The sequence below is a fragment of the Nicotiana tabacum genome, chromosome 20 (genome assembly GCF_000715075.1).
Source record: "Nicotiana tabacum cultivar K326 chromosome 20, ASM71507v2, whole genome shotgun sequence".
NCBI classification, from domain to species: Eukaryota; Viridiplantae; Streptophyta; class Magnoliopsida; order Solanales; family Solanaceae; genus Nicotiana; species Nicotiana tabacum.
The window spans coordinates 38480818-38499229 of NC_134099.1; the positions used below are offsets into that span (position 1 = coordinate 38480818).

An 18412-nucleotide genomic window follows, 5' to 3' on the forward strand; every position below is an offset into this window, starting at 1 on the left:
ATTACTACGAATATGAAATTAAATGTTAGAAACCAAGATTTAGTTCATTATAACTTGATTAAAATTTGATGAAATTTTGAGAAACATTGATGTGTCTAATTCGGTCATCATTATGCTTAATCACTAATACATTGCTACGACCGTTATTCTTGAGACAAATTAACTTATAAGTTTTGTTTGTGCTAATGTTGTTTGGAAGAACAATTTCTTATTGTCCAAAGTTATTAATTTCGTGAAAAAGAATTTTATATTTTTTTAACACCCGATGAACATCATATATCAAGGAAATCTTACGGGAATGTATCAAAAAAGATGTAATTTACTAACAACTTGTCATCTTAGTCATGTTATCAAAAATAACCAAAAAAAATTACCAATGATATACAACATTCAAAAAATACAGGGGATATTGTTGTGATTGATTGAAAACACATAAATGAGGCAATATACAAAATTTGACGAAGTTGGAAGGTGAGTTAGACTAGTTTAAAATCAAAATTCATTACCAATGATATATTAAAAAGATTCGATGAGAAAAGATTTTTCCAATGGTTATGGTTGGAATTAATTGAATGCAATATACAAAGTTTGAGCAAGAATGGAGGTGATTTGGACTGGTTTGGTATCAAACTTCGTAGTTAAAAATTGAGTTTAAAAATTTCTTGTGCGACATGTGCATCAATCTTGTGTCATGCATGTATCTCACACACAAGTATACATGGATATGCATGTGATACATATTTGATAAACATATGATACATATGTGGTACACAATGTAATACACATATAATTTTTTCCCATGTTCATCTTCTACTTCAATTTTTCAATTCAAACTACCTCAAAACTCCACCAAATCATCCCAAAATTAAGATTCAAAAGCTTTAAGTTGTACCCAATCTATTCCAACAATACTCACTCAAAAGAAAACAAAAAATTAACCCCTTTTTTTACTACAAATAACTAATTAGCTAATATTGGTATCATTTGGCTAATATTAGCAATATTTTATGAATTAACTAATTTTTGTAATAAGTTGCTTATGGACGGACATAGAGGGTGTTTGGCTAAGCTTATAAGCCAGTAAAACAAGCTTATGAGCATCTTTTGGCTTAACTACGAGTTTGATAAATGCTCAAAGTGCTTATAAGCTAAAACCAGCCATAAGTCATAAGTTGGTCACCCCCGTTTTATAGCTTTTCAGCTTACAAACACTTTTAGTTTGACTAAGATATTTACTAGTTTATCCTTAATAATATTTTGTAATTTACTAAATACTTTTTCCAAAATAAATTTTCTAACTTTTTCTTCATTCCATTTTCGTTGCAAAGAAATTTTTTAATTTATAATCTTTTGTAAAGTTTTAAAGGGTATTTTAGCCTTTTTAATAAAAGAATAACTTATCAGCATTTTTTTACCAAACACATCAACTTTATCAGTTTTAGCAATACTATTCAAACACATAAATATTTATTTAAAAGATTAATCTCAGCACTTAAAAATATTTTTCAGCACTTCAAGCCCAATCCGCTAATCCTAACGGGCTCATAATTGACTGCAAAATCAACTCCTAAACCAAATCCAAAGGGGTCCTCAAGTGTCAAACGAAATACTAGATCATAGGGTTAAATATTTCAACAACGTTACTTCAAGGGACAAAGAATAACTTTTACTAGTCTGACACTATAATAATTTTCCCTTGGATTCCTCTGTTGAACCTATACCTAGATGACATTTACCTTAGCCCTTAAGCCAAAAAAGAAAGAAAAGATCCATTGCCTCATCCTCTGTAATCTCATGGATTCACTGGTTTCAATCCTCTGCATCTTCTTCTTCTTCAATATAATTCTTACCCCAGGTAAAATTTTGTTTCCTTTTTTTACTCTTTACACTTCAGACTAAAAATAAAAACTAAAAAAGCTAAATTTTGACTTCTTTTTTATTTTTACAGTTCATGCTCAAGTGATCTTTGAGGATGGTTACTCAGTTAAGACACTGATTGATGGCCACAAGATCAAAATTAACCCTCACTCCATAATTTCTGTAATGGGTGCTGGCAATTTCATCATTCTTGATTCTGCTGCCAGTACTTTTTACACCTTATCTTTCAACAAAAACTCTGGTAAATTTTATAAAGATTAACCCCCCCCCCCCCCTATTTGGTGAAAAGGGTTAATTTTTCTGAAGTGGCTTTGTTCAGTTTCTTGGGATTATTTATGGGTATGTTTCATAAACCATAAATGGTAAATGTGATAAAGATTGGATTTTAATTGAACTATTTGGAGAAAGGTTTTATTTTTATGAAGTGGGGGTTGTTGCAGTATTGAGTTAGTTCAGTTTATTGGATAATTTATGGGTATGTTTCATGTACCAAAAATAGTAAATTGTGATAAAGATTAGATTTTTATTAAACTATTTGGAGAAAGAGTTGATTTTTATGAAGTGGGATTGCTGCTAAGTTGGGTTAGTTCAGTTTATTGGAACAATTTTTGGGGCTAGTTCGTTTCATTGGGACAGTTTTTTTGGTATACTTCATTTAACAAAGACTCATTCATACGTGATAAAGATTGTAACTTTGTTTTTTCTATTTGGGGGAAGGGTTAATTTTTACGGAGTGGGATTATTGCAGAATTGTGTTATTTCATTTTCTTGAGAATTTTTTGGGTATTTTGCAGAATTTTCTATTTCGAAGTTAACTGGTAGTGAGACTGCTGGCTATGTGGATGGTTCTCTGGATAAGGCTAAGTTCAACAAACCCAAAAGCTTTGCTGTTGATTCAAAAGGGAATATTTATGTTGCTGATATTTGGAACAAGCATGCAATTAGAAAGATTAGCAAGTCAGGTATCTAGATATACTTGCAATAATTTCTTATTTTGGGTATTTTGTCTAGTCTTACTGATCGTGTTTGATCTGGCTTAAAGTGTTTTTATTGAAAGAATGTTATACTAGAGATTCATATCTGGTGTTTGGTTAGGGTAAAAAGTTGGACGACTATGATAGTGATGGAGGTTGAGGGTGGATTCATTAGACTGATGTTTAGTGATGCATAACAATAACTTCGGCCACATTTAGATCCCATTTGGCGAATTTATGTAGCTTTTAAGCACCAAGTTTCGGAAAATACTTTTTAAATGCTGGAGCTGATTTTATAAATGAGTGTCTAGTGCACTTTCATATTTGCTTGTGCATTCAATGCTAATGGGGTGATAATGATCATTCTAGGGAGACTATTCAAACACCTTAAGATATTAGAATATCAAATTTGTTTATGTAAAAGTGCACCTCAAATATATTTCCAAATTGATTTGAATACAAAGAGCGAAAAATATTCATATAATTACAAACATCAAGCATTGCAAATCTTATTAGCAATCATATCGGGAAAAGCCATCCAATAGTTATTACCTTGTTCTTCCAAATTTTCCACATTTATATTCTTAGTTCTTAAAGGTGTACTAGCATTACGAACATATCTTTCACTCTTAGTTACTCGGAATGCATTATCCATATCATATTTTTTCTAGTATAATTGTGAATCGTCATGTAGCAAGTACAAATGTACGATATCCCGTGAGTGTTAATGTGATAGTAATACATCATTTGCAAGATAGACCACCTTGCTCTCCGAACCCAAATGTCTGCTTCAAACTATTTCTACAAGAATGCAAATACTTATTTTTTGTTCTATTGGTAGTCACAATTGTTGTGTGGTACCGTGATAAAATTGTGCTAGGTGATATCTTATCTTCTTTGTACGGGAGTCATATACCTGCTCTTGTGTGGATGTTATCCTGCATCAACTAGATAATATTTGTTTTCAATGGATGTGAAAAGTTGAGCTCTGGTCTACGAAGGGCTTCACCACATATATGACTATCATGAGCTGCTCTTTACCCAGTCCATGCAAATATAAAACACATATTAAAGTCTACAACAATATGAATTTTTCAGTTAGACATCCCTTACGTCCTATATATGGCATCACTCGACCTTACGATTATCTAGCTTTCACATGTGTGCCATCAAGTGCTCAAATGTAATAAATTTTGCTTAAGTTTGTAGCAGTGTGAAAATTGAAAAAAAATATAATAAATTATAATTATTTAAAAGATATTACTTTAGAGAAATGGAGATATTGTAAGTTACACAACTTGTGATCTCCTACACATCATTATAATTTTTGTGGTCTAATAATATCTCTTGCAAGCTTACTAACGACCTTTACAACACTATGACAATGTTTATGGATTGTATCTTCTGAGTGTTGATATCATCACATCGTAAACTTGTCACTTTTTCACCGTTTGCTTAAAAAGAATCCATTTGGATTACATGAAAGCCGAATGGACTCTTTTTAAGCAGTTGAGAAAGGGGTGACAAGTTTAGAATAAGATAACATCAAACCTCAATATAGACATTTTCATAGTTTTTTAAGGGTAGTTCGTAAGTTTGCAAGAGATATTATTAGAACACACGTAAATATCAATGATGGTGCAAGAGATCTCAAGCCATGTAACCGACGACATCTCACTTTCTTTAAAATAAGTAACGATTATGATAATCATACTTTATTATATTTTGATAATTTTGTCATTCACTGCTACAAACTTAAGTTAAATTTATATATGTTTATAAGATTGCATAAGAGAACTTGATGGTGAACATGTGAAAGCTAGATAACTATAAGGTTAAGAGATAGCATATATTGGACGTAGAGGGTATCCAACTCAAAATATTCTTATTGTTGTAGACTTAACTATGTGCTTTATATTTTGCATGGGTTGGGTGGGAAGGAGCAACTCATGATTTTTGTATATTTGGTAAGGCCCTTCGTAGACTAGAGCTCACCTTTTTACATCAATTAGGAAACAAGTACTATTAAATTGATGCAAGATATTCGCGCATGACGTGATATATGTCTCCATATAAAGGAGATAATGTGAGATACAACCTAGTAAAATTCTATCGGTGCCACACAACAATTGTGAGTACCAAGAGGACGTGAAGAAAAAATTAATTGTTTGCATTCTTCTTGTAGAAATATTGTAGAGCTGACATTTGGGATTAGGAAAGCAAGACGGTCTATCTTGCGACATATGCATTACTATTACATTGGCACTTTAAGATATCGTTCTTGCTATGATGGCCATTCACAATTATATTAGGAAGTAATGCAATGTAGATGATATATTCCGAGCCGCTAAGATTGAGATATATGTTCGTGATATTGGTAAATCTTAAGAGCCAACTCCATAAATGTGGAAGAACAAAGTGTTAACTATTCGATGACTTTTCGTGATATGATTCCTAATGAAATTTGTGATGCTTGTAATTATATGAATGTTTTTTCGGTCTTTGTATTCAAATCAATTTGGTATTCCCTCTGTTCCAATTTATGCGGCACCTTTGACTTGGTACAAAATTTAACAAAGAAATGAAGACTTCTGCAATGAGATACCTAATATCTCCCACCAGCAACATATATCAGGTAACTCTATTAAGGTGCACCTTTTTTATGTAAACAAATTTGATATCAAATGTTTTAAGGTATCTGAACAGTTTCCAAGAATGGTCATTACATGCATAAGCAAACATGTAAGTGAATTAGACATGCATGCTTTAATAGCTGCAGCTAATCATCAATCTCACATGCTCTCTGAAATAGTATTTGAATTATATATTTTAAAACTAAATAATATGTACTAGATAACTCAATTGTTTATATTCATAGTAATACACAAAAAGGGCAAACTATCTAATTCCTTAAATAATATCTTGTTTGCAATTTGGGTTGCTACGTTGGCTTAAAAAATGACTCCCTTGCTATTTCTTTGCATGGGACAACGTAGCTACTTAGATAAGTCGATAGCAATATCAAATGTTACTGAAATTTAATAACAAATATCTTTCTAATTCAACCACTTCAAATAAATAACTTATCTGTATTAAAATTATCTCATGACTGAAAGTGCATTGAAACGTAAATTATTTTGTATGTATAATTAAAATCCTGTAGTAATAGCTCTTTTTATAGTGTTAACAAATTTAAGGATGTTTAAGTTATTTAATAGAAAATAATGCTTTTACCAAACCCATCAACAACTTAGTTTCAGTTTCAACACTTATATCCAAACATGTAACCGCTTGTTTATAAAGCCAACACCAGCACTTAGCATTTCTGCTAGGAAACATTATATGTCATGCTAAACAGGATCTTTGTATTTTGGGTCACAAGTGGCACGATAAGGTTGAGAGACTTAAGGGGAGCCCAAATTTTAGGCTTATGGAAAAAGAGGATGTTGATAAAAAAGCATTAGAACATTTTTTGTATGTATTTAGAAAGTGATGTGGCTGTCAGATGGCGTTGGTTCATGTTTGTTGAAGGTCAAGAATAGCACTACTTTGAAAAGAGAACAGCAAACTTCATGGATGAGTAAGAGGAAATGGAGACTTTCTGACTTTAAGACTACTTGGAACCAGCTTTTCGCCCTCTAACATAGCTTTCTAGGCATACACCTAGAATTGCTGATTTCAACCGTCAAGAGATGATGATCCCCAGGACAGCCACTGGACGCTGGGTAAATGTAACTGTTTGGACAAAGAAGAAGGGCATGGGGACAATAATTGACTATAATTTAAATCCATGTTAGCTGCCAGTGGTGTAATGTGTAATCAACCCCAATTTATGCTTCTCATGTTGGTTGAAAATATGCTGTACAATATGGTTTATGAAGCATGCTTTTAAGGGTTCTATTTAGCAACTTTTTGTGACTCCCTGGTGTTTCTCTTCTTCATCAACCTTTTTCTATTAAGGGGGAGTTTAGTACAGAGAGTTTTCCTCGGGGAGTTTGTAACTGTCAAATGGTGGTGATATTACATGGTGGCTAGTTTAAGCTGTTTCAGTAATCAGTAATATATTTTTTTAATTATTAATATTATCACATTTGATTCTGAATACAACTCCTTAATCATTGATGATACCAGGTGTTACTACAATAGCAGGGGGTTATTCACTAAAGCCAGGCCGTGCTGATGGACCTGGATTAAATGCGTCATTCTCAGCTGATTTTGAACTTTCTTTTGTTCCTGAGAGATGCACTTTAATGATCTCTGACCGTGGCACTATGTTAGTGCGGCAAATACAGCTTAAGGCCGAGGATTGTTCAAGAGATTCTCATTCTGGTAATACATTAATCCAAGCATACATTGCTCGTCTCCTTTTGCATTTGTTCCCTTTTTGTGATTTTGAGGTTGGAATTGCTCATCAGATTCTGCAGTTTAATGGCTTGTGGATTGGTTAGTAAACAACATGACTATGGAATTTAAGTCTCCATAAACCTTTTGAAGTCTCATATTTTGGATGTTTTTCACTTTGTATTTCTGAATACTATTCTTTCCTTTTACTCGAAATAATATAGTTTAACATTTTTAACGTTTTCTCAGCTCTAAGAGCAGTTTCTACATGGTTCTTAACCGTGGGGCTTCCCTGCTTGGTCTGCTTGATTCTCGGGTTGGTCATCCGTCCTTATGTTATCCCTAATGTAAGTATCAATAGTGGTCGGTTTTGAGTTCCGGTGATGACAAATGCTCACATATTCTCTAATGGAACTTTCTAGACAGGAACATGGCAGTCGTCTTCGGCGCAACATGACATGGAAGCACTTCCTAATCAGTCTGGAGAGACAAGTTCTGATGTTCTGCTTCGGCATCAGAAGCGTAGTTGTTGACTCAAAGATCTATTCACTTTTAAGGAAGCTCGTGTTACTTACTTTCTCCCATCTGTGCCTAATGTTTAGTCCTAAAGTAGTAGTATGCCAGACTTCTCGTAAACAACTGGCTCCTCTCTTAAGTTTTGACGACTCTGAAAGCAAAGAATCAGCAAAATCACCGGTGGCAGCTAACATTTTGGAGGATTTGATAACTTTTGATGGAAGTTTGGTTAACTCCGAGCTGACTACTAATCAAGATGATGCAGTGAGCAAAAGTACCGATGTTTCTGTTGTAGATAGCATGATACTAGCTAATCTAAAAGGGTTTGCAGAACAGGGGATTGCTTCTTCAGGGCGTGAAGTTTCATCGAGCATTTCGAGCTTAGTTAACCGAAAAAAGAACGTAACTTAGTGAAGTCTAGCAGTAGTATGTATTACTATTAACTTTTGCAACTGTTCTGAAAGTTCATCGGTCTATCTGCTACCACTTTCATGTACATAGTGGACAAGCAAATGACTCAAGGCCCTTTTGAGTTAATATTTCTAGTCTGTGTTTTCTTGTTTCAATGAAGTGATGTCTTGTATGAAAAAACTATTTGTTTTTGTTTCCATCTGATTTTGACCCTTTAGTCTATATAAGTGCAAATATAGTATCGTCTCAATTCCAAATAAGTTGGGGTTGATTATACTTTTCTCACATCCGTCCATGATGTGGGTACCCTAGCTCATGCTCACTCACGTCCATGTGCAATGTGATGGAACCCCTAGCGTATTTTTTGTCGCTCCAATGTTATCCAACTTTTCACGCCCCTTGTAAAATAATAAATGAAATATATGTTTTATAATTTTACTTACAATTATGATAGCATTTTCAAAAGTCTTGACAAATGATTTGAGGAATGAGTAGTTAATGATAAGGGTAAAACATAAAAAAAAAAATTGTCTTTCTCTTAATTTAGTATAGTGGACAAGTAAAAGTGAAAATATATTTTTATTATAGTGGACAAGTAAAAGTGAAAATAGATAGTACAAGACTTATTGATGGACTTTTCTAAGGTAGAGCAGGATAGCTGGGGATGTACAATTGTCTGGAACCAGTTGAAATCTTGCTATCTTGTATAATAGAGCCAATGGACGGTCCAACTAAATAACCTGATATGGCAACAAGAGTGATAAATATAGGACCTCCCATCTGTTAAGATATCTTCAAAGGGATGGTCCAAAAAAAAGAAAGAAAATATCTTTGAAGGGTGATGTTGGGGAAAACTTTTCTCTCCTTTTCTTTTATCCATTGGGGTGCAAGGGACAGGGTGGGAAGTTGTATGGGATTTATAAACCATGGCACTAAATCAAATGATAATGGTTTGGGTGATCCAATGTCAAGTTCTCAAATTAAGTTGTAATCTTTTTTATTCTTGGGCTTTGTGGGGTGTGGAAAATGGAATCCACTAAAATAGAGAGAAAAAAAAAAGAGAAATTCAAAAATATCTAGATTTACAAGTGGTCATTCAAAAATAGTCACAATTTCAAAATAATCGAAATTTAGCCACTTTTCATGTAAAGATAAATCTGAACGAAAATACTGTTCAAAATCCGAAAAAATACTCCAGTATAATATTCTGGAATTCCAGTATAATATACCGGTCCAGCATAATATAAAGGAGATGTATTATACTTGAACTTTCCGCTTGTTGGAGTTCCAGCGTAATATGCTGGAAGTTCATACACATGTGCACCGATCTCTAATATATTATGCTGGAACTTTCCGTGTTGCAGCAAAATAGTGGCTATTTTTTAATGACTTTGAAAACGCTGGCTATTTTTGAATGACCAGTCCGAAAACTGGCTAGCCCGTGCTATTTTTACAGGAAAAAAAAGACCAAATAATTAGGCTTCCATTTTTTTTTAAATGTTTAATTTGGATTTCAAGTTTTCAGAAGAAGTTCTAGAAAAGCTTGATAAGGTACTCATTATTTTTAAGTTTCTAAAAAAATGAAGAGTTTTTTTTTGTAATTATTTTTACTTTGTGAGCATTATAATAGATCTGTTGAAAAGAATGCTTAGTTCATTTGTCTTACTCCAATTTTAACTGTAGTTTACCATTGATCACGTGCCCATGTGAGTGGGTTCTCTCACTGTAACATCAGTACAGTTAATTATTAAAAGAAACAAATAAAAAAACTCCAATAATATTGTACTATTTGGAAGATCTACAAACATTCTTGCATTAACAAAGGAGCAATATAAAAATCAATGAACATTAATGGCTTCAAGTGCATATTTCCTATATAGTATATATTCATGTCCTTACTCCTTACTCAGCCCATACCTCATTGTTCTACCAGGTGTTGTTTAAGTAATACAACTTGTGCTTTCATTTTTTCTAGCTACCTATGGTGGAACAAATAGTAAGGAGAAAACTTCTTTTTTGGCTGGCTTTCTTGTTTTTTACCATTTTGTTTTTTCTTTTACTTGGACCCCTTTAGTGTTCAGGGTATGTGCAAAGGACAAGCAATGGAAATAGATCTTGTCTTCACATTAATATCCAGGTTGGTACTCAAAAAGCAATAGAAGCAATGGAATTCCTAGGGAATTGATCAGATCATGATATATATAGAACATTTTTTTTGTACTAGTAATAATTTTCAACTCACTTATACAGCATTCACTACAGCAATTTAGACTACTAGATAAACATTATAAGCTATTCTAACACGGGGCTTCCTTTCTCCAAAATTTTTGTACTTTGATGGCTGTTAGTGCATGATATATTTCTCATTTCTAGGCCATCAAGAAGCAATTTTAAGAACTCCTGAAGTTTCTGTATGTAGCTTGATTAATAGCCTTGAGAATATCCAGCAGAGTTGAACCGAGAACGAATATTTTGTCGATCATAAACAGGATTTGCATGGTCCAAAGGCTTTATTATCACTGTGTTGCACTGCCCTTGTTCTTGAACTGCTCCGAAAACTACTTCCTTTGTGTTCTCTGAGCTTTGCTCGTAGAATGTTTGAGGTCCGGATGAATGATATCGATGATGATGTAGCTGCTTCTGAGTTTGCTGTTGCTGTAGTTGAACATCAGCACTCCATCCACCATAAAAAGCACGGCTTTGCTTCAGCTGTTGCATTTTTTCAGAATCTTTGGACATGAATGCATACGTCTTTCGTGGGGTAGGTGTTCTGGTTTCAATGGATGGGGGCTCATCTTCTTTTGGTATTACAAAGCTGTCCTGTACTGGCCATGTGTGTTGCTGATACTGCTGCTGCTGTTGATATTGATGATGGTTCAATGGTGTACGTTTCAGCACAGGAAATACATTTCCTAAAACATCAGAAACTGATGCTCCCGTACGCATAATTAGCTTCCCTAGAGATCCAAACATGCTTTCGTCTAGCTTCTCCTCATCGCCTTCAGTTGGAATTAGGGGAGGCCTAAATGATGACTTAGCTGGCTTCTGATATTGATTGGTGAAAATGGATGTGTTCTGATCCTTCAAGAAGACAGAAGAGATAGAAAGTAAATGAGATCGCGTATGGGATGTCTATGACACAAGACACCATTTAATTAGAAGTTGTCTGCACAATAGAGTTTTAACTTACTAATTAACAATAGTTACACGAATATCTTAGAACTCTTCTCTAAAACTTGTTCAGTTCAGTGATTGTAACCAAGCAACATAGAAATAGGCAAGCCTATAAGCAAAAGAAGGGTCTCTATATCCTTGATAATCTAAGTCCCCGTTGCAATGCTTACAAAGTAATGTGACTAAGAGTAAGGAACTTGATACTCACTTCTTCAGGAGATACAATGGTACTAAGCCTTCGCTGCAGCAACGCTAGCATGTAACCAAAGAAGCCAGCTGCTAAAAGTACAGCTATTCCTGTAGCAAATTCGCGTTTCTTCCATAACATGTTCAACTGCAATAGATTTGAACAAAGTAGAACAACGCAAGGTTACTAACCTAGCGGAAAACCACTACCATACTGATAAGCACAGTCTTCAAAATGGAGTTGAATCTCCCTAATTGCTTTATTTCCTCTGTCTATGACAAGCAGGGAACAACTGCTTCCCATATAGACCACATCAAAATCATTAGAGAATTTTGCATCTTCACTTGGTCCATCAACATGCCCGCCTCCACGGCTCCATTTACCACCGGCAATTGTTGTAATCCCTGGACAAGGAAATTTCATAGCATAAATTTGAAGAGCATTCTAACTTTGCAGACATTAGTCCCCACATTTGACTCTTAAAACTAAGATACCAAATGGAGATTTCAGAAATCACCCTATTTTATCAAAAGTTAGGGGACCAGAAATTTGGAGACTTTGAAAGACATGTACGATGAACACAAACAAACCGGGCAATGCTACTCTATCATTTTCAGGGTCAAAGTTTAGTAACTCACCTGCATCACTTATCTTCCTAATTGCCATGTTATCAGTATCTGCTATATAGATATTCCCTCTGTCGTCAACAGTAAGACCCTTCGGATGATTCATCCTTGCGTCCCGTAATTTTCCATCAATATGTCCAGAGTATCCATCAGCTGATCCAGCCACCAACCTAGGTCTGGTATCTGTCAATTCTCCCCAGTTAGACTAAAATTTCCACAATAAAGAAGTACCACAAAGAAGCTTCAAGAAAAAACTATTAGAAAGAAAATACCAAAAGATTATTTGCTAGAAAAATGTCGGCACATATAACAGAGCAAAAGAATTTGCAGCAAACATGAAGAATCAAATGGTAAGAGCAAAGCATCTTCAAGTCAACATGAAAAGCAAAGATAAGGTACTCTGGAGAAACAGTCAGTGGACTACTCACAAAGTGAAAGCCACAAGGAGTAGTGTTATTAACAAGAACACAACACAATGCACCAGGCACATGTAGCCAAAATGTGCAAACTCTGAGCTAAAACTCAGTACAATGTCTAGCTCAGATCACGATTCTTTTACACTCATGTCAAACCTTGTTAAAATTCTGACACTCCCCAAATGAGAAAACCTAGTCTACGTATACCCTATGTGAGTAGGAGGTAGCAGGTAACCGGTGAAATAGTCATGTATGCACGCGGGCACAGACAACCTAGGCATACAAAAATTTATACAAGCAACAAAAAACTAAGACCAAAGTTACACACAAAAAAAAAGAAAAAGAACTCAAGATTGATGCCACTAATCACCTAGAATATTTAAAAACACCCAAAATAAAAAAAGAAGAAAGAACTTACACTGAGACAAAGAGGAAGAAATCTTGTAAAGATTACTATTAGCAGAATCCAAAATGAGGAGCTCTCCACTAGACATAATCTCTACAGAATAAGGCTCAATCCCAAGTTTGCTTCCATCAAACACTGTCTCCACATTGTACCCACTCTCAAATTTCATCATTGGACGCCCAGATATCACTGCAAAAAACACCATTACTCACCAGAAATGAATTTTTTTACCTCCAAAAATTTAAAATTAAAAAGAAAAATCAAAATGGGGTTGTAAAATAAAAAGGCATAACATCACAGAGATCCATTATACATACCAGTTTTAGTACTGGATTTGATTGACCAAACCCATTTCATCAGCTTTGTAACAGCATTTGAAACAAACACATTCACGATTTCTGCTTACACAAAACAGCAAGTAAGAAATACAGATCAAGAATGGCAGAAGCTTCTAGAAACACATGCAGTAAAATTCAAGAATGTGTATATACACTTACTTGAAGGTGAAGAAGTAGCCGAAACTGAACAGAAAACAGTAGAAAGAAGCAGAAGTGTGAGAATCAAAGCTGAATTTTTTTTAACCATTTTTGGTAGTGAAAAAAATGCAAGAAAATGGTGGGAGTGAAACTATTGCATTGTCAAGCCAGAGTAAAGAAACCCTAGCTCAAGAAATGAGCTGAGTGAATAAAAGGGTGTTGGAAAAGAAGTGGCTTTGTGGGTTTTTTTGATCTTTTAGCAGAAAAAGTTTTGATCTTTTAGCAGAAAAAGTGTTGGGGTTTTTGAGAGAGAGTGAGTGAGGGAAAAGCTGTGAATGAAAATAAAAAGATGAGATAGACAGGGGTGGGGTGGGGGGCAAAAGCGAAAAAGAAAGGGGTGGGCTCCACAGATGACCATTGGAAGAAAGGAGGAGCAAAGAGAGAATCATATTTGATGAATCCATCTATGATCATATTTGTACAATCTTTGTGTTCCTAATCTTTCATCATATATCCTTTTTTTACTACAAATACCAAGGTTAGGCAATTGATTTTTTTAATTCAAATAATTAATAAGGATTAGTAAATGCTTAATCACGGGCGGCCTTTTCCTAAAACACGTAAAGTAACTATTTTAGGCGTCATATTCGTGGGAACTTATTTTTTACAACAACAACAATAACAACAACCCAGTATAATCTCACACGTGAGGTCTGGGGAGAGTAATATGTACGCAGACCTTACCCCTACCCCGAAGGGTAGAGAGGCTGTTTCCAGGAGACCCTCGACTCAAAAAGCAACAGAAGCCGATATATTAGTGGAAACTTATTTTTTGTTACACCAAATAAACTATATATAAGCTAAAAAAAGTTATGTGAAGTGAAAAATTTTGATTTTTTTCTTAACAAATATAGAGGAAGGATTTGCGACTGTTATGGTTTTTGCCAAGGAAATTGTATTTGAAATAAATATTGAACCCAAATTTCGTAAGAAACGTGTGATATATAGGAAGAAACAATTTGATGAGAATGTTGATAATAAAATCTCAAAATCTCTCGAAGGGTCTTTCAGAGTTGATTACTTTTTATACATAGTAGACAAAACTATTTTTTCACTTCAAAATATATTTTAACAATTCGAAGCATATGAAAATATTTTTAGTTTTCTATTTAGCGTCAAAAAAACTGAGATCGAGAGATGATGAAAATTTAGAAAAATATTGTCTATCTTGAATGTTCCTTAAAGCATAATAATCAATCTGATATTGATGGTTTAGATTTATTTTCTAAATTAAAAGTGTTAAGAAAAAGAGTATAGGATAACAGTTTAATTGATATATTCGATCAAATAAAAAGATTTAATTTTTTTCAAATGCCTATATTGCTTATAGAATAATATCAATAACTCATGTTACCGTTACTTCAGCGGAAGGAAGTTTTTCAAAATTAAAATTGATAAAATCATAACTAAGATCAACAATGTCTCAAGTTAGGTTAAATGAATTAACTACATTGTCAATTGAGAAAGACTTTATGGAAGAAATTGATTATAATTTTTAATAACTTTGCATCTAAAAGAAATAGAAAAATAAACTTCAAATATAAAATAATAATTTAAAAGAAAAAAAGTTAAGATTCCTCATAATGTTTGGCTTTAGGGCACAAAATTCATCGAGCCGCCCTTGTGCTTAATAAGATAGTGGAACATTTTCCTTTGTCTTTGCTTGATTCGATAACATTAGTGTTAGCATGATATCGTATTATTCTTAAGTTGTTATTACTACCTATCGTTCAATTGCTATCTTGGCTTGATTTTTTTAAATATTTTATGTTGTTACTAACTTGTTATCATTGCTTCTTTCATCTTTTCTTTAATTGAAGGTCTATTAAAAACAACCTTTCTAGTCTTCCGGATAAAATTGCGTACATTTTATCCTTCTTAACCCCCACTTATGAAAATTCACTAAATTTTTACTGTTGTTATTGTTATTGTTGTAAATGCTTAACTATGCAATTTGAATTACGTCAATTTAATCACTAAGATGATTTTTTCTTGTTGCTTGAATTTAGTTGATATACATGACGTGCATGAGAGTTTGTGCATACATCAATTAATTCTAAGAGGTATTTACTAAGTTCCACCGATACAAATACTTTATCCATTAAACTTTGATAAATGAGAAGAAATCGCTTAGTATTTTTTGTCTCTGCTAAAATTTGAAACTTGTCCTCCACAGATGTCACTCCTACCTTCTCCTTAATAACTTTATTCCTAATCTTGTCTTTCTTAGTATGCCCACAACCATCTTAACCTCTTCATTTCAACTATTTTTATGTTTTGGACATGGGATTTCTTGACGGGCCAACACTCAGTTCCATACAACATAGTCGGTCTAACCACCACTCTATAGAACTTGCTCTTAAGTCCATGTGGCACATTCTTATCACACAATACTCCCAAGGCGAGCCTCAATCTCATCCACCCCGCTCCAATACGATGAGTAACATCCTCGTCAATCTCCCCCTTGCCTTGAATAATTGACCCAAGATACTTGAAACTATCTCTTTTAGGGCTGACATGAGTACCAATCCTCACTTCCACTTCTTATTCATGCATCCCCTCATTGAACTTGCACTCCAAGTACTCAGTTTTTGACCTACTCAACTTGAAACCTTTAGACTCCAGCGTTTGTCTCCAAACTCCCAACTTAGCATTAACTTCGCCTCGCGTCTCATCAATCAGAACTATGTCATTAGCAAATAGCATACACCATGACACCTCCCCTTGTATGTTACACGTCAGCACATCTAATGCTAAAGCAAATAAAAACGGGCTAAAAGCTGATCCCTAATGTAACCCCATCTCCATTGGGAAATGATCCGACTCTCCTTCCGCGGTCCTCACTCGGGTCTCGTTCCCTCGTAAATATCTTTAATCGTCCTAATGTATGGTACCGGGACACCGTCAAATTAAACCACACTCTTAAATAAAATATTATGACTACGTCAGGCATTTTTGGTTTAGATATGTAGTTGAAGATTATTAAATGAATCAAACTTTCTAAGTTTACTCAGAATAGACCACTATTAAATATGCTTAGAGAGAGGCAAAGGAATATGCCAATTTAGTGGTCATTGAATGTCATAAACATAAAAAAGAAAAAAATTGTTAATTTGGGACAATGCACATAAGAATATAGGTTTAATTCCGGTAAATAATTTGGCTAATGCAGCTTATGAAATGTTTGAACAATTTATAGCCATTTGAATTATTCGTAATTATACATTAACCTGTGATAAAAGGGCTAACATCTTATTCGACAATTTCATCAAATTCAAAATTTGTTTTATTTTTCAATTGTTACACAACTATATAGCTAGCTATTGACGATAAGGGCAAGATTCGTGGGGCTATTGGGAAATGCGTGGTCCAATTTTGTCAATCTAAACATTGATTGTATCTATAAAAGTAGTTATTCTAGAACTGGCATACAACTTGCTAAGGCTATATTATTATTATTTTCTCTTTTTTGTCAATGTTGTAATATAATTGAGAATGGTATTTTTAGAAGGAATGTGGAAGAACTTGTGTAGTGCTATTTTCCTTTGTTATTCAATTTGATACTGGCCTTTGCCTATATTTGTCCCGGACTCCTCTTATGTAGGCACATGCAGATTCAACTACTATAGTCGTACATAATCAATTGTGTTCCCAGTTGAAATAGGAAAATTTGTATGAGAAGCAGATCCAGGAACTAAAGGTGACGGATGCCATATTTTTTTTAATGTACATCGAACGAAAAGTCACTAAACCGACGGAAATCGTTTATAAAAGTTACTTTATTTTATTTTGTAGCCGAAAAGTTATCATGCATATTATAACTAAAAAGTCACTCAACACTTTTATAGCATATCAAATATAGTGGCATGGAACAGATTGAGTCAGAGTTTAAATCGGTATTCTTTATTCTTTAAATGGCTGAGTTGAAAAAATACAAAAAATAAAAGTGCTGAGTGACTTTTGAGTTAAAACGTGCAAAGTATAATAACTTTTCAGTTACAAAACAAAGTAAAGTAACTTTTATAAATAATTTTCATTAGTTCAGTAAAGTTCTGAAAATGGACTCCTTACTTTGACTATAAAATTTGTTTAAAAAAAGTATATCTGGTTCTGTTTTGTCTCTTTCGAATTTATTAAGGTCAATTTAATTGGTTTTTGATGTGCAAATATGAAAATTACTTCTTTATCAAGGAAAAAAAAATCAACATTTTCAACAAGGAATTACATCTCTATTATTAAAAATAGAAGTAAAAACCATATTTTCACTAGGGGGATGATATCCTTTTTTATATATTAAATAAATTTTTACTATGTAAAATTAATAATAATTTATTTTATTTAGAGAATTACACCCTCTCTATTAAAAAAATGCACAAGAAGAATAACATCTTTGATAAGGGATTACACCAATACAGAATAAGAAGAGAAGAAAAAACATCTTCAATAAATAAATTACACCCCACAAGTAAATATAAAATTAGATAAACTAAAAGTTCCAAAAATTAAACCATAATTTTCATGTTTCTCTATGCTATGCGCGCGAAATTTTTATTACAATTTAAAAGCAAAATGGTCTAAACTGAATACAACCATAAAAAAGCGTACAAATTTACGATATGATAAATAAAGAAATTATAAAAATTGAATTTGATCTCAACCCAAAATCTTCATCGAGACTCTAGTTTTTCAATTTTGAAAAAAGGAAAACCCACATATTTGAGACTAAGAGCAATACTTTTATTTACTACACCCGGTGTCATACCAAATCGTAATAATTTATCATGGTTAAATAATAAATTAATGTGAAAATATATATTAACTATGATTTAGTGTTAATTGTAAATACAAGTGTTATGTATTTATTAAATTGGTATTGTGTAAGTAAATATTTACCTTCGAACATGAGCCGTATATACAAGAAAAACTTGCAAAATGCCTTTTCAGTCA

At 33.5% G+C, this 18412-nt stretch overlaps 2 protein-coding genes across 5 annotated transcripts; one reads left to right on the forward strand and one right to left on the reverse strand.

The window, feature by feature from the left end:
- Window positions 1–1599: 1599 nt before the first annotated feature.
- Window positions 1600–8317, forward strand: LOC107805830 (uncharacterized). Of its 3 annotated transcripts, none has more exons than XM_016629916.2 (6): window positions 1600–1855; window positions 1949–2119; window positions 2673–2840; window positions 6984–7181; window positions 7443–7540; window positions 7620–8317. In XM_016629916.2, the coding sequence occupies exons 1-6, from the start codon at window positions 1726–1728 to the stop codon at window positions 8118–8120; spliced, it is 1266 nt and encodes a 421-aa protein (XP_016485402.1). In that variant the 5' UTR covers window positions 1600–1725; the 3' UTR covers window positions 8121–8317. The 3 variants fall into 3 exon arrangements, with proteins under 3 accessions (XP_016485402.1, XP_016485404.1, XP_016485403.1); XM_016629918.2 differs by having other exon boundaries at window positions 1602–1855; window positions 7616–8317; XM_016629917.2 differs by having other exon boundaries at window positions 1640–1855; window positions 7443–7509; window positions 7616–8317.
- A 1973-nt stretch (window positions 8318–10290) lies between these two features.
- LOC107805832 (uncharacterized) lies at window positions 10291–13725 on the reverse strand. Of its 2 annotated transcripts, none has more exons than XM_016629922.2 (7): window positions 13427–13725; window positions 13247–13327; window positions 12942–13118; window positions 12120–12290; window positions 11673–11885; window positions 11503–11591; window positions 10291–11195 (listed from the first exon to the last, which is right to left on the reverse strand). In XM_016629922.2, the coding sequence occupies exons 1-7, from the start codon at window positions 13512–13514 to the stop codon at window positions 10545–10547; spliced, it is 1470 nt and encodes a 489-aa protein (XP_016485408.1). In that variant the 5' UTR covers window positions 13515–13725; the 3' UTR covers window positions 10291–10544. The 2 variants fall into 2 exon arrangements, with proteins under 2 accessions (XP_016485408.1, XP_016485406.1); XM_016629920.2 differs by having other exon boundaries at window positions 10291–11201.
- Between the last annotated feature and the right edge of the window lie 4687 nt (window positions 13726–18412).